Consider the following 22,273-nt stretch of genomic DNA (forward strand, 5'->3'; position numbering starts at 1 on the left):
CACGGCAGTCGTACAGGCTGTATGGGCAGCCGCTCTCCTGGCGACCATACGGGCTGCCACACGCACAGCAGCCATACAGGCTGCCATGCATGCACAGTCCGTACAGGACATTGTGTGCGCACCCATCAGCCAGGACTTGTTACCATATTATAGCTGCCACAAAATCTATCAGCATGCCACCAGAACCAGGGAAGCCTTGCCAGTTGCAGCTCACGCAGTTGAAGTGAAATAAAAGACAGAAGAGTAGATCGGGAAGAAAGTTCCCCAGGCTGCAGGAAAAGATAACAGTAGCTCCAGCAGCTGACTCAGTGCAGGCTGCTGAGGGGTTTGACTCCTTAAGATCACCAACTGACTATGAGACACCTGGAAAGCACTCAGCCTCAGATGACCTCCACTCCAAAAAGTGGGAAAGAGGATTTAACAGTGACCAATATTGATTCTTTTGATAGCAGCCCCATATTCTCAACACAAAGTGAGAAGTGTTTGGACAAATCACTGATTTGTACATCAGTTTCCCCATGGTACAACTGTACCTTCCCCACACTCAGTCTACAAACCATGGGACTTGTGGGTTCAGTTGGCAACATCCGTGTGTATGACTATGACATAACCACACTGAAAGGATCAAACTGGATAAATGATCGCATAATAGATGCCTTTCTTGCCTCCAGGGTGATCATGGCCAAAGAGCTAGGTCATGATGGAACAATTTTCCCACTTACCATACTTGCCACTTCATGCAGATATGTCAAAGATTGCCAGTGTAAGCTCTGAAGAACTGTTTGAGATTTGGAGTGCTACAGAAAGATGTTTTGATTATTCCAGTAAAAGACAGAGAAGTCCACTGGATACTGATAGTAATCATTTTTAAAAGGAAGACCATGTTCTATCTAGATTCCAAACATGGATTGAACCACTCTGTGATTGATGCAATAACATCCAATTACAGTTCATACAAAAGGATATGGCTGCCATTAGACCCTGGATTGCAAAAGAAATAATACAGTACTGTGGGGAAACCTTTTTTTAAAAAAAGTAATATTTATTAATAATTTAAAAATTACAAAAAAAAAGAAAATAGAGAACAACTACAGTACATGAAAAGAGAAAAAAAGAGAGAAAAACGCAAAAACATAAAAACCAATACAACAATACGGCAAAAAAGGAAATAAAACAAAAAACACAAATCCCGGGTTACATATCTCCAACTTCCATTTGCTTGTTTCATTGACCTCCTCACACCTCCCTTTTTGTATTCTAGTTTAGTTAATTATTTCAGCAAATTCTTTCCATCTTTCTCAATTTTTGTTAAATAATTTATCTTATCAATTTAACCTATTATTTAACTCAACGGATCCTTTCCATCTTTCCCCATATTCTGTTATTCAAATTACCTTAATTTATTTAACCTTGTCTTACCATAAAACGCCTTAAGGCTTAAAACCTAATGCTCAGTTATCCATAACTCCTGATATATTCTGCTAGAGTCATATAGTTTCCTTCCAACATTTTCCCTAATATTCATTCATTTTAGGCTAATTCCCCCAATAAAAAGTTTTCTTTATAAATTTTCTTCCAATCTTCATCCAGCGTCTCTTCTTCCTGGTCCCGGGTCGTGTCAGTCCTTGCTGTCCATTCCATCTAGTCCATCAACCTGGAAGTCTTATGTCTGAGGCTCTTAAGTCTCTTCCATGCCCCTTCTGCAAATCTTCTTCTTTTTGTTTATACTTGCCCTTTTCCTTGTCGATTGTTGGTCTCTTTCTTAATTTCTTCCCTTTCTCATTGGGGAGCAGATCTCTGGGGGATTCAAATCCAAAATTGTCTCCATCTCCCTTCATCAAAGCCGCCCATTCCCCACAGTTCCACTCTCCACAGTCATCAGTGTACTCCAAAAGATATTTAAAAGCATATTTCAAAGTCTCTCCAAAGTTAAGAACCTCCTCAGCTCCAGACTCCCCCTGACCCACTCCAACTTCAATCTTCAATGACAGCGGTTTATGCTCCTGTAGGGCCTCGGGTCTCTCCATTTGTAATGTTTGAGATGCGGCCACATCCTCCTCCATTATCTTCTGCACTTGCCCAGTCAATACAGGTTCATAGGTTGGTCCTTGAATGGTTTCTGTCTCAATATTCCCTGCTTGTCCACAGTTATTAACCACAACAGTCACCAAGTCCATTTTCTCATTCATCAAATCCATCTTTTCATGCATCTGTTCCAGCAAGGCATTTGTCTTGCATAAAGCAAGCACCCAAACTTCCTTCCTGCTCATACTTAATCAAGGTCAAACAAGTCTGGTCCCACGATCTTAATCTGACAGTTGTTGAGTCCTCAAGTAGACTGTAGCAACAATTTAAGAGGTTCCCTCTAGAGGAAGCAATTTCTATTTGTATCCATTTCTTTAAGGATAGTCAAGCAAAGGAAAATTACTTTCATTTTTCAGATACTTTGTTTCATTAGAATGCAAAAGGCAATATTGGAATCAATTTAATTCTCTTCTTTAGTTATCTGTCAAAATATTCCATTCACAGTCAATGAACCTCTCCGATTATTTCTGTCTCTGGCACCCCGTTCCTGTGGGAAAACCTATTTCGAAAGACAAGACAAATATTTTCAAGTGGAAATTGACGCTGTTCCTCCCAAAGAGACAAATCTTGAATGAGAGTTACATTACTGTGTCTCGATCATGCCCTGAGGGATGGAAGGATACACTAACCTATTGCTCAGATATTTTACCTTCCTTGTTCGAAGGCTGCTGGTCACTATGTTTCTTGAAAGAAGGGTGCAGGAGGCCCAGTGGTGACCTAACTATGGTTTACTGTGAAGGAAACTGCAAGGACTGGTACCACTGCTTTCGCATAGGCATTGATTCAAAAGATCTTCCAGAGGTTTTCGTGTGTCCAGACTGTCAATCCACTGTGGCCAAATAGATTTTGAAACTGCGAACTGTCATATTCCACAGGTTGGTATAATACAGCAAAATCCAAACATATAGTTTTCATCATCATGGCAGGGATGGTCCTTTTCCATAGAATTCTTATTTATGGAGTTAGTTTTTATATCCTGCTTTTCTCTACTTGAAGAAGTCTCAAAGTGGCTAAAAATCTCCTTTCCCTTCCACCCGCACAACAGACACCTTGTGAGGTAGGTGGGGCTGAGAGAGTTCAGAGAGAAGTGTGACTGGCCCAAGGTCACCCAGCAGCTGTATGTGGAGGAGCAGGGAAGCGAACCCAGCTCACTAGATTAGAGTCCACCCCTCTTAACCACTACACCACAGAAACGTATCTCTTAAAACTCTGGAGCAAGCTGTTCAGTTCAGCCTCGTAGTGATACTGATTTGTGGAGGGAAGGTTGGTGATGAGCAAGATCTGTTCCCATTTCCCAACACAGAGACCATAGAGCAGTTTCTTTTGGGGACTGATCCTGCAGAGTGTTTCTGTTCAGAATTTCTGTGGCAGAAATTGGCTAAGTGCCTTTATAAACATTCAGCTTCTCAAATCGAACCCCATCATGAATCTTTCAGGTGTAGCTGTTGGAGGTGGAGGGCAGAGAAGGTGCTAGTCCTTACCTCCCTCCTCCCAGCCCCATGATCCGTTGCCCAATGGGCTGAATTTCAGGGCTTTTGCATGTAAAGGGCAAGCTTGTTCTTTACTTGTTTAGATCTTTAAACTTGGGAACAGATATTTGGCTCCATGACCACAATGACCAAAAGGGTCAGCTTCTAGAGGACTGTAAAGATCATGATTGTACTTCCCCTACCCTCAGCCCTAACTCCGTTGAGTATTTTTTGTTATGAGACTGAGTGTTTGGGGCTGATGCCGTAGCATTCTTGTCTGGGGGCTTGATGGAAAAACAGAAAAGTGACCCTCACCTAACTCTCCAATGCCCTTCAACAAGAATGCTGTAGGAAATATTGCTAAGCCCAAAGGGAGGCAATAATTTGCTTCAGCTCACCTTGTTAATGGCAGAGCAAAAGCTATGAGTGTGTCATTCTCAATCAGTCTACTTTCAGGACTGATTTTAGAACCCTCTTATATCAGGCCACATGGTCACTGGAGGTGGCCCCATCATGCAAACATGACTATCCACACAGGGACCATCTATTTTTGTTTTTTTCTGATACTGGATTTTAAGTTACAGATACATCTTTTAAAACAGCTGTCAGTATATCACACTGTATTCCACTTGCCTTCCAAAGGAACACGTGGCTCTCCCCACATAGCGGGTTAGGTTGAGACTGCTGATCCAAAGTGATCAGTAATTTTTACGGTAATTACAATCCTGCTTTCCCTTGTACCAGCTTACCTTGACTTTGGTAAGGCCTTTGAAAAGGTCCCCCATGATATTATTGCAAAACAACTAGTAAAATGTGGGCCAGACAAAGCTACTGTTAGGTGGATTTGTAATAGGTTGACGGGCTGAACCCTAAGATTGCTCATCAGTGGCTCACCTTCATCCTGGAAAAAAATGACTATTGGGGTTCCACAAGGTTCTGTCCTGGGCCTGGTGCTATTCAATATTTTTATAAATGATTTGGATGATGGAATAGAGGGCGTGCTAATCAAATTTGCAAATGACTGCAAACTGAGAGGAGTTGCTAATACACCAGAGGACAGGGTCAGAATTCAAAATGACCTGAATAGCCTAGAGAGCTGGGCCAAAACCAACAATATGGAGTTCAATAGGGAGAAATGTAAGGTACTACACCTGGATAGAAAAAATGAAATGCACAGGTGGGGGACACTTGGCTTGACAACAGTACCAGTGAAAGGGATCTGGGAGTCTTAGTCGATCACAAGCTGAATATGAGTCAACAGTGTGATGTGGCAGCTAAGAACGCCAATGCAATTCTGGGCTGCATCAATAGGAGTATAGTGTCTAGATCAAGTGAAGGAATGCTACCACACTATTCTGGTTGGTCAGACCACACCTGAAATACTGTGTCCAGTTGAAGAAGGATATTGTCAAGCTGGAACATGTCCAGAGGAGGGTGACCAAAATGTAAAAGGTCTGGAATCCAAGCCCTATGAGGAGAGAATTAGGGAGCTGGATTTGTTTAATCTAGAGAAGAGAAGATTAAGGAGTGACATGATAGCCATGTTTAAATATTTGAAGGGATGTCATGTTGAAGAGGGAGCAAGCTTGTTTTCTGCTGTTCTAGAGACTAGGATGCAGAATAATGGATTCAAACTATGGGAAAAGAGATTCCACCTGGGCGCGGTAATCCAGTCAGGGAAAAAGGGAGGCATACTATGTTTAGGGCACTGTTTCCAGCCCCTTCCCCTTTTCGGGGTGAGCATAGTGGATCCTAAAAGGGGCTGCTCAGTCATGGATACAGCTGCTGAGCTGCTCAACTGCCTCATTCCTTGAGTCAGAACGACTGAACGCCCATGTGTCGGTTCATGACTAGGGGCTTCACATTCCTGCCCCCGTAGCCATTTAGTGATCGCCATGGGGGGAGGGTTCGGGGGGGTTGGGTTGGGTTTTTGGAAGATGCCTGTGCGTGAATTTGTTTTATGTGTGTAGATCAGTGTACACTGACCAACACACAGTCTTCGCAGTAGGGCTCTGTTCTGATGGCATGAGTAGTCACGACGAACTGGTGGATCCTATCTGCTGCAGCCTTCATCTGCCTTCACAGCCATTGTAACACACTGCTTGTTATCACCCGTCTGTTCTGCCGTTGAGGACTTCTTGAATCATTCTTTGTGTAGCTTCTTCCCTGTTATGTACTAAGCTTGGATCCTAGAACAATAGGCAAGCAGGATCCTAGAATGCAAGAACTGATTGGCTTGCAGGAAAAGACCAATCAGGCTCCAGGAGGGAAGCAGAATCAGCCAGTCAGACGGGACTCATTGTGTAAATAATGTATATAAAAGCCTGAGGTTTTGGGGAAAATTCAGTCACTGTTTTACAAGCTGCAATAAAGAGCATGAAATCACTACAGGACTCTGAGCGTATTTAATTTTCTTTGACCTTACCACCTTGGGTGACCCTGCTGGGAGTACGAGATTCCCAACGGCTTCGCTCACAAGGGTCATAGGAATGTGCAAGCCCACTCACCATGACAAGTGAGAGAACTGAGATAGATTGCACTGAGCCCTGGTCTCATTAGACAAAGTGTTCCACCAAAAAGGCTCTGGCTCTGGTTGAGGACAGCTGGATATGTTTTGGGCCAGGGACCACCAGTAGGTTGTTGTTAGATGAGCGTCACACTCATGGGGGTGTATTGGAAGATAATTCCCACAGATAAGAAAGGTCACAGACTGTTTAGGGCTTTAAAGATTAGCACCAAAACATTGAACCTGATTTGATACTCCACCTGGAGCCAATCCAGCTGATGAACAACCAACTGAATGTGGGCTCTCCACAAAGTCCAAGTAAGAACTCATGCATCTGCATTTTAGACCATTTGGAGTTTCTGGAGCAGTCTCAAGGGTAGCCCTGCATCTCTCTCTCTCTCTCTCTCTCTCTCTCTCTCTCTCTCTCTCTCACACACACACACACACACACACTCTATCACATTTATACCCTGCACTCCCCGGCTCAGGTGTACAGCAAGTTAAAGTAGTCTAGTAGAGTGGTGCCTCGCAAGATGAAATTAATTTGTTCTGCGAGTTTTGTCGTCTTGCGATTTTTTTCGTCTTGCGAAGCACGGTGTCGGAAAAGTTTTGGAAAAGCTTCAAAAATCACCAAAGTCTTCAAAAACCTCAAAAAAGGCTACCACACAGCGTGCTACGAGTTGCTCCTTGAAGTCAAGTCGCAACTGTATTAATGGTGTAAGAAAAAGGAAACAAACTTGCAAGACGTTTCCGTCTTGCGAAGCAAGCCCATAGGGAAAATTGTCTTGCGAAGCAGCTCAAAAAACCAAAAACCCTTTCGTCTTCCGAGTTTTCCGTCTTGCGAGGCATTCGTCTTGCGAGGTACCACTGTATGCAGGTGACTACTGCATAGATCACCATGGCTAGGTTGGAAAGGGACAGGTACGGTACCGATTGCCTAATCTGACATAGATTCAAAAATTCCAGTTTGGCTACATTTGTGACCAATGCCTCCACAGAGACAGAAGCATCCAGGATCACACAGGGACTCCTGATGGCAGCTACAGGTGACTATTGCGCCCCATGAAGAGCTGGGAGCTGGCAAACCAAACTGAAATTATACTGGCCCAGCCATTGGACGCCCATCTTTAAAGGATAGAGATTCAGCCGACTACGTTTCCTCCATCCCAGCACACCCACCTAAAAATTGGCCAATATATCCAGGGTAGCATCTGGCCAGGGCCATGAAGCAGTAGATCCATGATGTTTGTGGTCAGATCTGTGGTTATGTACAAGATATGTGCACAAAGGGTGAATTTGGGATTCCCCAATGCAAAAAGTGTGATGATCCATGAGGATCCGTGCTTCAAAACCATGTTTTTGAGCCATGGAGTGGCCAGGAAGCCATGGATCCGTGATTTTTGTGGTGCAGGCTGTGCCCCTGGCCATGATGTGTGATTTGATGGTGAGTTTGGGCTGATCTAGTGCAAAAAGCGTGAGGATCCATGAGGATCCGTGCTTCAAAACCACCTTTTTTGGTCCACGATACGGCCAGGAAGCCGTGGATCCGAGTTTTTCATGGTGCAGGTTGTGCCACTGGGAATGATGTGTGATTTGACAGTGATTTTGGGTTGTCCCAATGCAAAAAGTGTGAGGATCCGTGAGGATCCGTGCTTCGAGACCACGTTTTTGGGCCATGGTGTGGTCAGGAAGCCGTGGATCTCAGTTTTTTGTAGTGCAGGCTGTGCCCCTGGCCATGATGTGTGATTTGACGGTGAATTTGGGCTGATATAGTGCAAAAAGCGTGAGGATCCGTGCTTCAAAACCACGTTTTTGGTCCATGGTGTTGCCAGGAAGCGATGGATCTGAGTTGTCTGTGGTGCAGGCTGTGCCCCTGGACATGTTGTGTGATTTGACAGTGAGTTTCGGTTGGCCCAATACGAAAAGTGTGAGGATCCATGAGGATCCATGCTTCAAAACCACGTTTTTGGGCCACAGTATGACCAGGAAGCCGTGGATCCGTGTTTTTTGTGGTGGATGTTGTGTCCCTGGCCATGATGTTTGATCTGATGGTGACTTTGGGCCGATCTAGTGCAAAAATAATGAGGATCCATGAGGATCCATGCTTCAAAACCAAGTTTTTGGGCCATGCCGTTGCCAGATGACCGTGGATCTGAGTTTTCTGTGGTGCAGGCTGTGCCCCTGGACATGATGTGTGACATGACAGTGAGTTTTGGGTAGCTCAATGCAAAAAGCGTGAGGATCCATGAGGATCCGTGCTTCAAAACCACGTTTTCGGGCCATGGATTTACCAGGAAGTCGTGGGTCCATGATTTTTGTGGTGCAGTCTGTGCTCCTGGCTATGATGTGTGATTTGACAGTGTGCTTGGGGTGGCCCAATGCAAAAAGCATGAAGATCCATGAGGATCCGTGGTCCGGAACCACATTTTTGGGCCACGGTATGGCCAGGAAGCCGTGGATCCGTGATTTTTGTGGTGGATGCTGTGCCCCCGGCCATGATATTTGATCTGATGGTGACTTTGGGCTGGTCTTATGCAAAAATCATGAGGATCCATGAGGATCCATGCTTCAAAACCATGTTTTTGGGCCACAGTATGACCAGGAAGCCATGGATCTGTGATTTTTGTGGTGTAGGCTGTGCCCCTGGCTATGATATGTGATTTGACAGTGGGTTTGGGTTGGCCCAATGCAAAAAGCGTGAGGATCCATGAGGATCCGTGCTTGAAAACCACGTTTTTGGCCCATGGAGTGTCCAGGAAGCCGTGGATCCGTGTTTTTTGTGGTGCAGGCTGTGCCCCTGGCCATGATGTGTGATTTGACGGTGAATTTGGGCTGATCTAGTGCAAAAAGTGTGAGGATCCATGAGGATCCGTGCTCGAAAACCACGTTTTCGGCCCATGGAGTGTCCAGGAAGCCGTGGATCCGTGTTTTTTGTGGTGGATGCTGTGCCCCTGGCCATGATGTTTGATCTGATGGTGACTTTGGGCTGGTCTTGTGCAAAAAGCGTGAGGATCCATGAGGATCCGTGCTTCAAAACAATGTTTTTGGGCCACGGTATGGCCAGGAAGCCGTGGATCCGAGTTTTTTGTGGTGGATGCTGTGCCCCTGGCTATGATATGTGATTTAACGGTGCGTTTTGGTTGGCCCAATGCGAAAAGTGTGAGGATCCGTGAGGATCCGTGCTTCAAAACCACGTTTTTGGGCTGTGGTATGACCAGGAAGCCATGGATCCGTGATTTTTGTGGTGCAGGCTGTGCCCCTGGACATGATGTGTGATTTGATGGTGAGTTAGGGGTGGCCCAATGCAAAAAGCGTGAGGATCCGTGAGGATCCGTGCTTCGAGACCACGTTTTTGGGCCACGGTGTGGCCAGGAAGCCGTGGATCTCAGTTTTTTGTGGTGCAGACTGTGCCCCTGGCCATGATGTGTGATTTAACGGTGCGTTTTGGTTGGCCCAATGCAAAAAGTGTGAGGATCCGTGAGGATCCGTGCTTCAAAACCACGTTTTTGGGCTGTGGTATGACCAGGAAGCCGTGGATCCGTGATTTTTGTGGTGGATGCTGTGCCCCTGGCCATGATGTTTGATCTGATGATGACTTTGGGCTGATCTTGTGCAAAAATCATGAGGATCCATGAGGATCCGTGGTTCGGAACCACGTTTTTGGGCCACGGTATGACCAGGAAGCCGTGGATCCGTGATTTTCATGGTGCAGGCTGTGCCCCTGGCTATGACGTGTGATCTGACGGTGAGTTTGGGTTCGCCCAATGCGAAAAGCATGAGGATCCGTGAGGATCCGTGCTTCAAAACCACGTTTTTGGGCCACGGAGTGGCCAAGAAGCCATGGATCCGTGATTTTCATGGTGCCGGCTGTGCCCCTGGACATGATGTGTGATTTAACGATGCGTTTTGGTTGGCCCAATGCGAAAAGTGTGAGGATCCATGAGGATCCGTGCTTTGAAACCACGTTTTTGGGCTGTGGTATGACCAGGAAGCCGTGGATCCGTGATTTTTGTGGTGGATGCTATGCCCCTGGCCATGATGTTTGATCTGATGATGACTTTGGGCTGATCTTGTGCAAAAATCATGAGGATCCATGAGGATCCGTGGTTCGGAACCACGTTTTTGGGCCACGGTATGACCAGGAAGCCGTGGATCCGTGATTTTCATGGTGCAGGCTGTGCCCCTGGCTATGACGTGTGATCTGACGGTGAGTTTGGGTTCGCCCAATGCGAAAAGCATGAGGATCCGTGAGGATCCGTGCTTCAAAACCACGTTTTTGGGCCACGGAGTGGCCAAGAAGCCATGGATCCGTGATTTTCATGGTGCCGGCTGTGCCCCTGGACATGATGTGTGATTTAACGATGCGTTTTGGTTGGCCCAATGCGAAAAGTGTGAGGATCCATGAGGATCCGTGCTTTGAAACCACGTTTTTGGGCTGTGGTATGACCAGGAAGCCGTGGATCCGTGATTTTTGTGGTGGATGCTATGCCCCTGGCCATGATGTTTGATCTGATGGTGACTTTGAGCTGGTCTTGTGCAAAAATCATGAGGATCCATGAGGATCCGTGTTTTTTAACCATGTTTTTGCGCCCCTGCGGCCCCACGAAATAGTGGATGCATGATTTTTTTGATGCTGTCTACAGAGTAAGACATGGTCTACAGTATCATGGTGGTTTTATTTAATTTGAATGAAAAAATCATATGAATTCACGAGGATCCGTCTAGATCCGCCTTTTACCTTTTTCCTGAAAAATGTATCCATCTGCCTGATATGACATCCATATTTGTGCCTATCTGGACTAGCATATTTGTATACATACATATATTTTATCGAGTGAAATAAGCAAGCATGCGTCTGTGTACAGAGACTCACAGTGCATTTTGGGGCCGTAGTAAACTGAGTTTCATTCATGGTTATTGAAATTTCATACATACTTTTATCAATATATTACATCAAAATAATGGCTTGCACCAACTAAGTTCTACTTTGAGTAAACCCATGGAAATCAATGGACGCAAGTGAATCATGCCTCTTTATCTTAATGGGTTTACTCTGAGTAGGACTGACATTGGATACAAACATCGGATCACATGCACTTGCACTTCATTATTCCATTTTTGTTCCAACAGGCTTTTCCAGCTGGCTAAATGAGCCTTTGACCATGAGTGCCTGTTTTGTAGCCTTCTTATTTTGTTTTATTATTATTAACATCTATTTATATGGCTCTGTGCACAATAAAAAAAGCAATTCCTCTCCAAATCTCGTATAATCTAACACCCTTTAAACGCATCTGCCTTTATCCTGCTGTTTCTGTTCTTTATTGTACATCGCCTTGAGACAATTGTGTAGAAGGCTATGAATAGATTAATAATAATAAAATAATAAATCTTTTGATATGTAAGAAAAAATTATGTTTCTGTGTCTAAATCTCTCTCTCTCACACACACACACAATCTGTGGTTCAGAACTACCCCTGCTGCTATTGATGTCCTGACATTCACGTGGACGCCTTAACAGCATCCATACGATGCCAGTCAGGTCACAAGCATTAACCTAATAAACAAATGAAGCCATTAAACTAAGATTAACCTGATGGAAGCTAATCCACCCGCCCCTCCTCTCTTCCAGCAAGGCACGCGGAGAGATAGAGATCAAAGCGACTGACAAAGCGGAATTTTCAAAGCATTGTGGCAAAAGCAGACAGAAATTGGTGCGTTTGTGTGTGTGAGAGAGACAACCGGGCACACCCTTTTGATAAGAGAATAGATTGAGGAGTGGGCGGAGGGGGGTGGGGGAGAAAACATGTCTCCAGACAGGAGATCTGAAAGGGTGCATTGGGGTGGGGTGGGGCAAGCTGGGGGGGGGATGGATGTGGTATCAAAGAGAGAGGCGGGCGCCCAGCCGGCCAGCCCTGGGGGTGGTCAGGCAGGGCAGCTGGGCAAGCGCTGGCTGGAGAGGGAGAACGACGTGCTGGCCCTTTAAGGGGGCGGGGTGGGGTGCGGGGGGGGGAGCGGGGAGACGGAGCCAGCGCAGCAGCAGCAGCAGCCCCGGGAGCAGCATCGGGACAAAGGGCCGAGGCGAAAGCGGATCGGAACCCGGACTGGACCTGCTTGGCTTAAGGAACTCCTGAAGCGGAGTGAAGCAATCGCGCCCGGAGGGTGGATCGGGTGGGCGGAGGGAGGGAGAGAGTCGAAACCGGTTTCTAGTTTTGCAAACAAAGAGGAGGAGGAGAGAAAGAAAGGCGGAGTTCGGGATTCCGGTTCTGGTTCGGCGCCGAGTTATTGCCCTTGTGTGTGCAAGAAGAGGCCAGATCCAGACCCCATCGCACGTGGCGCAGGGAACGAGGAGCAGCGATCCATCATACCAAACCAAATAAAAGACCCCCCGGTTCCTTCCCTGGGTTCGGACTGCACGTGGCGCTAGTCCTCTTGAGGCTCGGTTCTGGGCAGGCTTCGCATCGAGCTCTCTCTCTCTCTCTCTGCCTGCCCCTCCCTCTCGGTTTTTGGTTCAGCCGTGTGTGGGGTTTGGGTGGGGAAGCCCAATCCGGTGCTGGGGCTACTTCTGCCCTCTGGATCCAACCCGGGGGTCCCCACCACGTGGCGTCGGGGAAGGAAAAGAAGACAAAAGGAAGACCCGCCAAGGCAGGAAGCGGAGTCAGCGATTCCGTGTGTGTGCGTGTGCGGTTGATCCGCGCTCTTTTTCCTTCTCGCGCTCCGGTTCCGATCCGGTTCGGATGGCGGCGCCTTGCAGCCCAGAGAGCGGCCCCCCGGCGGCTGCGGGGACGGGGCCCCGGGTGTATTTCCAAAGCCCCCCGGCGGGAGAACCGGCCACAGAGGAAGAGGAGGGCCCGGTCCGGCGCCAGGGGCGGGTGACGGTGAAATACGATCGCAAAGAGCTCCGAAAGAGGCTCCACTTGGAAGAATGGATCTTGGAACAGCTGACGGTCCTCTATGACTGCCAGGTAAAAACTCCGAAATCCTCTGCTCGCACTTGGGTTTCCCTACAATCCCTTATAATTTAGCCTCCTTCCATCATTCAGGCGCTAGATCGCGGCCCCTATAACCCAGACCCACTTTATGTCATCCCCTTAATGTGTGTGGAGCCTGTTACATGAATTTCAACTGCCCACCCAATGTATCTTGTTCCTACAGTCGCAGGCTTTGTGCTACTCCCACCCCACAAAAATTACTTGTAATAATTTCTTTTTTAAGGTCTCTGCCCCCAGGAGCTTGCTCAATCTTGAGGAAGGAAAAGGTTTATGGACCCCAAAGTATACCCTATGCCCCAATACCATCTTGATCTGGAGGGCAGGGCTCCTGGTCACATAAACATAACCTTTACAATAATATTATTTCCCATCACAGCAGTACAAAGAAAGTGGTGGATAACAAAGAATGAATGAGACGCTGTCTAGAAATGCAGGCTTGACTTTCAACTCCATGCCCCTGCCACCTCCCAAAAAAGTCCCTGGAAATCCTGACCCTTTTATGTTGGTGTCCCCCAAACCCACTCTTCCGGAGACTTTAATGTCTCCAGCTCCTCCACCCTGTTACATCCTCCTTATAACCCAACTTAGATCCTAGATCAGCTCATGCAGCCTCCTCCCACCCCACCTTGTCTCCCCATATATGTTGCCCCATATATATATACCCCATATATTACCCTCCAATGCAGCCCGGGTTCAGGGAGTGGCTACCCAGGCACTCCCACTCCCCCCCCCCCCCCCCGTTACCTGGTTCTTTTGTCGTCAGGTATTGTGCAGGCTCTGAAAAGGGACATTGAGGACTAGTGACCCGCAGAGTGGGGGTTTCGCTTTTTGGCAAATTCCACCCACTGAATCTGGGGACCGTTTCTAACCCAACTTACACCCCGTATGCAGCCCCTGCCCCGTCCCAAGCTTCAGGCCTTCCCCCTCTCTGCAGCCCCAAGAACAAACGCCCTTAGTTTCTGGAAGGCCCCCCATTTCCACTGAGTGGGTCTGATGCCACCCCTCCCATTTTTTATTCCTCCCCAAGCCCACACTTGGGTGCTTGTTCCCACCCTCAGAATCACAAATTTGTAGTTTCAAGGCCTGTTCCTCTCCAGAGAAAATGGTTTCTACAGACCAGAAAAAACTCTTTTCCCAGCCCCCCAAACCCAACTTTTATTCATTTATATTTTTAATTTAAAAGGGCATTATCTAGTGATTTTTGGCTCATCAGGGCATCTTGTGTTCACTCAACCACCCACCTCCCCTTATCTCCGCTGGGCATTTGACCCTGTGCCAGTTTTCCTCTTTCTGCTTGCCAAATTTTGGAGCGTACGCTTCAGAAGTGACCACATGCCCAACAAAATGCTTCACCCTCTCCCTCCCGCCCCAAGATTCTCCTGTTCTTCTTCCCTGCCCTGAAGACTGGAGAGATGGTGATGCCAGGATCCCTGCTTTTATTCCCCACCCCCTCCAACTAATGGTGAAGGTCACTTAAGGTCAGAGGTACTCAAAGGCCTTCATGGGGCCTGTGTTCGAATCCTTCTTTTCCCCAACCCCTCTTGAAAAAGAGCAAGGGGAGGGAATTATCCTCTCCTGATTTTGCAGCATTGTGGGTGGGTGGAGGGATTGTGCCGTGGGGAGTGGCGTTCCCCACCCTCTCTGCTGTGCATGCTATGCTGTTCTGGGTTTGGAAGTGTGGCCTTAGGCCGCAAATGCAGCTGTCTCTTGAGAGGAGCAGCTGTCTTTTAAGATACGGCTTTTATTTTTCTTTCTTTAATGCTGCAAGATGCTTGTTGCCAGAAACCTTAAGGGGAAAATGGGTGGGTGGGATTGAAACCAAGTAGGGGTGTGGGTGGTTGATGGCGCTAACCCTGCCCCCCCCGGACTTGTGGCCATGGTAGCATTCGAACGCGAGACCAGTGTCTAATTTTTTTACTGTCCAGGCCGCAGCGGCAGGATCAACTTTCTGTCTGCCCTCTCCCTGTGTGTGTGTGCCTGCGCGCACACACACACACACACACACATACACCCCGCCTGCCAAATGTCATCTGGCAGCTGGCCAGCCCGCTTACTGGGGTGGGGGGGATTTAGCCGGCCATATGGGGCTTGCGTCTGAGTAGGCTAATGGGGCAGTAAGTAGCTAGTCGAGAGGGTCCGAAGAGGAGCCGCTGGGTCCTTGCAAAACAAAACACACACTAGTTGATTCACAAATGCCAGGGGGAGTGTGCGCGTGACCCAGTTACCTTTGGCCTTGTTCTGCAGCTGAGAACGTACCTCAGCTGTTTGAATTCTCCTCTGCATCCCTCAATGACTCCCTTGTTACCAGGCTGCGCCTTTCGGCTGGAGGTACCAGTCAGGGCAAGTCCTGCGTAGATTTAGCAGGGAGCTTAAAGGAATTTAGGGTTGCAGCCAACGCAGCCCTGCTCAGAGTAGACTCGCTGAAATTATTATTTATTAGATTTATATGCCACCCTGCATCAGAAGGTTTCAGGGCGCTTCGCAATATTAACATGAATGGACTTGCACTGCTCAGTGCCTTTTATCTGTTTCAATAGGTCTGCTATATAGTAGGATTAACCCCACTTACAACCCTTAATCTGCAACCCCTAGCCCCACTTACCTGGGAGAAAGCCCCACTTAATTATTATTATTATTATTAGTATTATTATTAATCAATTACATTTGTATACCACCCTGTACTCAGGTCTCTGGGCCGTTACAATGTAACATTACAATATAAAAACACAAAATAAATAATAAAAACAAACAATCCCCTATATTGGGGTTGTTCCACTTACAACCCTTAATCTGCAACCCCTAGCCCCACTTACCTGGGAGAAAGCCCCACTTAATTATTATTATTATTATTAGTATTATTATTAATCAATTACATTTGTATACCACCCTGTACTCAGGTCTCTGGGCCGTTACAATGTAACATTACAATATAAAAACACAAAATAAATAATAAAAACAAACAATCCCCTATATTGGGGTTGTTCCCCAATACATTTTAAAAGGCCATTGGATGTCAGTCAGCCAAAGGCCTGGTTAAAGTGGAACGTTTTCTCTGGCCGCCTAAAAGTGTCTAATGAAGGTGCCAGTGGGGCTTGCTTCTGAGTAGACTTGGTTAGGAGCCAGCTGCTGGGGTTTCCAGCTGTTTTGGACTACAGTTCACATCATCCCTGGCCATTGGTCCTGCAAGCTAAGGATGATGGGAGTTGTAGTCCAAAAACAGCTGGAGACCCCAGTTTGGAAAACCCAGGACTAGATGATCCTCAGGGTCCCTTCCTACTCTCTGATGCTATGAGTAGCATGTGCGGGAAACATTTCAAGCACATGGTTCCTCCCCCCCCCAAAGAATCATGGGAACTGTAGTTTGTTACAGGTACTGGGAATTTCAGCTCTCTGGCAGGGGAAACTACATTTCCCAGGAGTCTTTGGAGGAAACCATGACAGTTAAAGTGATACAAACATGCGTTAAAGGTGTGGTTGCGGATGCCAAACTCTTCTAAGATGGTGCCTACCATCCATATTTTGTTTTCCTTGAAAAAGGACTTCTAAAACTTTCAAAACTGCTGTCCAATAAATAAATGCTTTACACAACAGGTTGTGGATTCTCTACCCCACCCTTACTCTAACTGATGAACTGACTAAAAGTCCTCTCAGGGAGGCCTCTCTGCTACCCTAAAGCCTGGGGAATTAAGATCTGCCTCCAGTTTCCCACAGATTGCCTAGAATTCCCTCTAATAACAAACTCTGGCTAGTAAGGAAAAAATATGAGGGTTTTGGGGGAACACCAAGGTTTCCAAAAGTACAAAGAAAAATTGCGGGGAACTTAAGACAGCACCCCACCCACCTCCTCAAGCAATCCAAGAGTTCCTGTTGGCATGGAGTATCCTGAAAAGGGCATGGCTGGCTGGCAGGCCACGTTTTGTTACCACTCTTGAGTACCTCTTGAGTGCTAAGCACTGTACACAGGACCAAAGCCTGGTGTATAAGGGCAGCAGAATTAGGTGGTTTGAGAACATTTTCTGCCTTGATGACGTGCATCGAAAGGGGTATGTGGAGGAGGGCATTGAAATGATCCGTTCTTTCCCACCTCCTTTTTCAGTGCCAATGTAGGATTAGGCCACAGACTGGCATCCTCCGGACCTAGAAGGTTCAACTGTTCAACTTTTAAAACAGTTGAAGTCAGGAAAGAATGACAGTGATTAATCAGCTGCCCACCCACCCGCCCCCAGCACAACCTTCCCAGTTGGGGACTAGGGGGTGGAAGCCTTAACATTGTAGCTGCTTGAGGGGGTGTGTGAATGCCTGCCCCCAAATGAGCTGAACCCCAAAGGGGGGGGGTGTACACACACAAACAAAACTTGTAGCAGATGAGTGTGGCAGGATTCCAGTCCTGGGAAGTCTGGAAACAAAATCCTCGATGACAGCCCTCTCTTTGAGAAGGCAGAGAGAAAACAACTTCTTACACCCAACTGGTCCTCGAATTGCCTCTGTCTATGGGGCAGGGAGATGCCCTTTTACTAGACACCTTAAAAAGGTAAAGGGACCCCTGACCATTAGGTCCAGTTGTGGCCGACTCTAGGGTTGCAGTGCTTTATTGGCCGAGGGAGCCGGCATACAGCTGGTCATGTGACCAGCATGACCAAGCCGCTTCTGGTGAACCAGAGCAGCACATGGAAACACCGTTTACCTTCCCTCTAGAGCGGTACCTATTTATCTACTTGCACTTTGCTGTGCTTTTGAACTGCTAGCTTGGCAGGAGCAGGGACCGAGCAACGGGAGCTCACCCCGTCGCGGGGATTTGAACCGCTGACCTTCTGATCGGCAAGTCCTAGGCTCTGTGGTTTAACCCACAGCCCCACTCACATCCCTACTGGACACCTTACTAATGATGAAATTATATGGAGAGGTAGGTAGGGGGCGAAGTACTCCCCCCCCACACACATAGCATCCTAAAAGGGGTCGTGTTGCTCCTGTAATCTGAACACTGCAACTCTGCCATTTATTATACAATTTGAGTTCATTTGAAGAGTTCATTTGAATCTCGCACTCTCAGCCTGCACCCCCGCCAATCCACTGCCCTGGGTAAGGTTTTTACATGCAGAACTCCCTTCATGCTCCAGCTACACACACACACACACACACACACACACACCCTTCAAACAATAAAATGACTGGATTCCTGGCAGGTTCTTCTCTTTGTCTTCTAATAGGAAGAGGAGATTCCGGAGTTAGAAATAGATGTTGACGAACTCCTGGACATGGAGAGTGATGAGTCTCGGAGCGCCCGAGTGAAGGTAGGAGCTGTGAAAGCTGGGTTGAAAAGGGGGAGGGTGTCCCTTCCTTCTCCACAGCCCCCCCTAAAAAAGGAGGGGTTGAGAGGAGGGGGCCCCCCCATGCGCTGCCTGGGAAGACCAGATGCTGTTTTCGCACGATGGCAGCCAAGCAGTGGGTGGGCTGTTCTGGTCAGCAATCTGGAGACCATACGTATCTGCCAATATTTCTTTATATATAAATAAAAAGAGTGGCCTTCTGTTGCCGCCATAAACACTCAGGATTTGGCTAGAGATTAAGGGTGAGTTTTAGACTGGGATTTCTATTTTCGGAATGTATCAGAAATGGGGAACCTACAGATGTCACCAGGCTTCCATTAGCCCCGCTTAGCGTCACCAGTGGGTTTGGGGGTGATGGCAGTACAGCGATTCATCTGGGGGGGCACGGGTCCCCCACACCTGCTCTACCACCAAGCTGTGGGTCTTCCCCTAAAAATTTAAGATCCAAGTCCTCATGGTTCTCAAAATAGGAACACGGGAATCTGGTTCATGTGGAGTCAGACTATTAGTCTATCTAGGTCAGTACAGCCAACACTGGCTGGCAGCGGCTCTTCAGGGTTTCAGATGGGGTTCTCTCCCAGCTCTGCCACCTGGGACAAGGCCTGTCCCTCAATGAGGGCTTCCCACTTGTCCAAACCTTTGGCATATAAATTTATCTTTTATTTTTCCAAAAAACAGGAGCTCCTGGTTGACTGCTACAAGCCCACAGAGGTGAGTGCTTGCTTGCCTGCCCTGAGTCCACCCCTCCCCGCTTTTCCCATGACCCCTTAAATGCTCCCACATCCTTCCCTTCGAGAAGCCCCCCATGTCCCAGCCCTCCTCCCTTCGCAGCTGCTTTTTTGGCAGATCAGGAGAGCAGCAGCAGCTGCCTCTGCCCAGCGCCAGCTCCCAATCTTCTCCTGTTCCTTCCTTCTCTCACAGCAGGGAAGAGAGTCCCCTCCCATTCCGGCACCTGTTAGGGGAGGGGCTGCTCAGCTGTCTCTCCTCCTCACCCTCCCTTTTCCCCTGGCAGAGAGATTTCAGGGAAGGATCTCAACTGCCACAGAAAGCTGCTGGTTTCATCACAGAACGGGAGGCGTTGCTTGCGTTTGTCGTTTCTGCCCCCCGGGGTAGAAGTAGGCAAGAACTGTCTTGCTGGATCAGGCAGCTCAAGGGTGGGCAACCGCAGGCCGTGCTGCCTGGCTCGCCAAGGCCTCTTTGTCTGGCCTTTGGGATGCTCCCCAGGCCCTGCACTGGCTTGGCTCCCCCTTCCAGCTCTTCCGCCTGGCTGGAAGAGAGATCATGACTCTTGCTTGCCTGGCCACAGAGAGCTGTCCTGGTAGGAGGCTCTGAGTTTTGTGGGGCTGGGCAAAGATAAAGAGTCTGTTGCCCCATCCACGCATGGGCATGTGGCCCCCAGAAGGCGACTCCCTAGGAAATCCGCCTCAGGGCTGGGAAAGTTTTCCCCATCCCTGGCCTAGATTGCAGTGCAGTTCCTAGATTTCCAGCAAGTTAAGAAGCCGGCAAGCCAGGGCATGAAGGCAGTGCTCTCCCTGCCCATTTGTTGCCTGAGTTTGTAACACTCCAACGTACTGCATCTGAAGCTGGAGGCTCTAGAGCCTTTAAAGCGAACAACAATGAGCAAAGAATCACTTAGCTGTGAATTACAGTGGTGCAGCAATGAAACTGCCGGCACATTTGCAAAGCTAACCAGGGGCCAGTATGGTTTCAAATTGGATGGGGGAGCGTGTGTTGTGATTGCTGCATTGGAGGGGGTTGGACTGGATGACCCTCGGGGTCCCAACCCTTCAACTCCCCTCCCTGCTAGTTTTTATCAGCCAAGAGAGGCACAGGTCCAGGGCGCAAGTGGTTGCCCTGACCGACCCAAACGCCTTGTCCACATCTGAGCCTTACTGACTGAAACTCCTCCAACACAACAGGACCAGGCAGTGCTCTGGGCACCCCATGAGATTTCATTTGCTTTAAGATCTCGGTGGATGCCAATGATTCTCAAAATGCTTTGCCAGCAAGTCTGTAAGAGTCCCCTGCACCACCTGGAAAAGTTCTGCCGGATGGCACAATGAGGATGCAATGGAGGCAGCCAAGTATGCCTTCTTTGTTGCCTCCACTGCCACTAGGCAGGCTCAAGTATGAGCCCTCACCAGTGTTTGATCTGAATTCTTCCATGCAGATACCCCTAGAAGTTCACCAGCAGGATGCAAAGATGCCTGCCAGACTTTGTTCATCCCCGGTGCCTGCATTTCAGGGGTAGACTGCCTCTGTTTGTGGAGGTTCTGCTTGGATGTAATAACACATTTAAAGCAGAGGAGAGGAACTCTTCTCTTTTTTAATCTGAGGGCCACATTGCAGGCTGTACCTCAGGTTAAGAACTTTGCTTTAGGATGAGAACAGAAATCACGCGGCGGCAGCTGGAGGCCTCAGGTTAAGAACAGTTTCAGGTTAAGAACAGACCTCCAGAACAAATTAAGTTCTTAACCTGAAGCACCACTTTAGCTAGTGGGGCCTCTTGCTGCCACCGCGCTGCCGGAGCATGATTTCTGTTCTCATCCTGAAGCAGAGTTCTTAACCAGAGGTACTATTTCTGGGTTAGCGGAGTCTGTAACCTGAAGCGTATGCAACCCAGGGTACCACTGTATAAGCAGAGCCAGAAGCAAAAATGGACAGGGCAACAGATGTGTACATTCCAGCCACATAAGACCAAGCAAGCAAGAAGCATTATCACAGTTCCAAGTTTCCTCACCTGCATTAAAACCTTCTGGGCTAATGGGTATCATGTGATGCAAGTTCCAAAAGTTAATGATGCACTGAATTATTGGGGGGCGGAGTTAAAATACGCAGCCAGCTCAAGTCTACAGTTGTGTACACACTGTATGTTTAAAGCACCCAATTCCTCCCCCCACCCAAAAAAAGGAACTCTGGGCACCGTAGTTTACCCCACACTGAGCTACAATTCCCAGCACCCTAAACAAACTAGAGTTCCCAAGATTCTTTTCCCCCTGTATGTACGCAACCTAAAAGGGCAGATTAGAGATCCGGTGCCTATGCCTTCTGCGTTGACTCTGGGTTCCTTGCTAACACCCCACCCTTTCCTCCTCTCCCTGGCCTCCTGTCGCCCACCAGGTTTTTGTTGCCGACTTGTTAGACAAGATCCGTGGGATGCAGAAGCTCAGCACTCCACAGAAGAAGTGACTTGCCACTGGTGTGATGATCTCCCATCGCTGCCCTCCTTCCTCTTTGGAGAGTTTGTCATTGAGACTCTGGCTGCTGGCTGGGTTGGAGAGGGAGAAGGGAGCTTTTCAGGGGTCCAGTGGAGAACCAGCTACTGCCCTTATATGAGAAGACCTTCCCTTTTCGGTGGGATTGCCTTGATAATCAAAACCATCTGGACACCTTTTTAGCAATACCAAGCTGCTCCTTCCTGTCTGTCACCCTCCTCCACCCGTGAGCGTCAGAGGAGGGGAAGAGGAACGTCAGTTTTCCAGGGGAAGAGAAAGAGGGGTAGGATCCTGAGAAATCCCTTTTTTTTTTTTTAGAACGTTTGGGTTGGTTTTTTTTTTTTTTTAATTATTTGCGTTTTTATATAAATTTAATAAAAATGCTTTGAGAACAAGGGTCTAGTTTCTGCTTTAGGGGACAGAAGTGTGCGCCAGGGCAGACAAGTGTTTGTGTACGTGTATTTTAACAAAACCTTTTCACTTTTAAAAAGAAGAGAAAGCAGTGTTATGCAAGCAAGTAGTGTGGCAGGCCTTGGGGGTGAGAACTTGGGTTCAGATACTTGCTTGACCAGGAAAATTAACGCACGACCGTGGGCAAATTATTTCGCCTTAGCCTACAGCAGGCATAGGCAAACTTGGCCCTCCAGATGTTTTGGGGCTACAACTCCCATCATCCCTAGCT

At 47.8% G+C, this 22,273-nt stretch overlaps 1 protein-coding gene and 1 long non-coding RNA gene across 2 annotated transcripts in view; one reads left to right on the forward strand and one right to left on the reverse strand.

Moving 5' to 3' along the window:
- Positions 1-12,826, reverse strand: part of LOC310752057 — a 27,177-nt gene extending 14,351 nt beyond the window's left edge. Inside the window, exon 1 of the long non-coding RNA XR_014542828.1 lies at positions 12,699-12,826. This is a non-coding gene — a long non-coding RNA (uncharacterized lncRNA). The remainder of the gene's footprint in view (positions 1-12,698) is intronic.
- On the forward strand, positions 12,055-21,986 carry PPP1R14B (protein phosphatase 1 regulatory inhibitor subunit 14B). The gene is made up of 4 exons (XM_083591716.1): positions 12,055-13,022; positions 18,257-18,340; positions 19,055-19,087; positions 21,497-21,986. Exons 1-4 carry the CDS (start codon positions 12,795-12,797, stop codon positions 21,563-21,565), a joined length of 414 nt encoding a protein of 137 aa, XP_083447842.1. The 5' UTR covers positions 12,055-12,794; the 3' UTR covers positions 21,566-21,986.
- The last annotated feature ends 287 nt before the right edge of the window (positions 21,987-22,273 follow it).

Source organism: Podarcis filfolensis, assembly GCF_964270895.1.
Source record: "Podarcis filfolensis genome assembly, chromosome: 16".
Lineage (NCBI taxonomy): Eukaryota > Metazoa > Chordata > Lepidosauria > Squamata > Lacertidae > Podarcis > Podarcis filfolensis.

What these genes read in the sequence shown, in the direction of transcription:
- PPP1R14B (XM_083591716.1), top strand. Translation starts at nt 12,795, where the DNA reads ATGGCGGCGCCTTGCAGCCCAGAGAGCGGCCCCCCGGCGGCTGCGGGG. An exon ending in CGGTCCTCTATGACTGCCAG is followed by an intron (nt 13,023 to 18,256) that starts GTAAAAACTCCG and finishes GTCTTCTAATAG; the next exon opens with GAAGAGGAGATTCCGGAGTT. An exon ending in ACTGCTACAAGCCCACAGAG is followed by an intron (nt 19,088 to 21,496) that starts GTGAGTGCTTGC and finishes GTCGCCCACCAG; the next exon opens with GTTTTTGTTGCCGACTTGTT.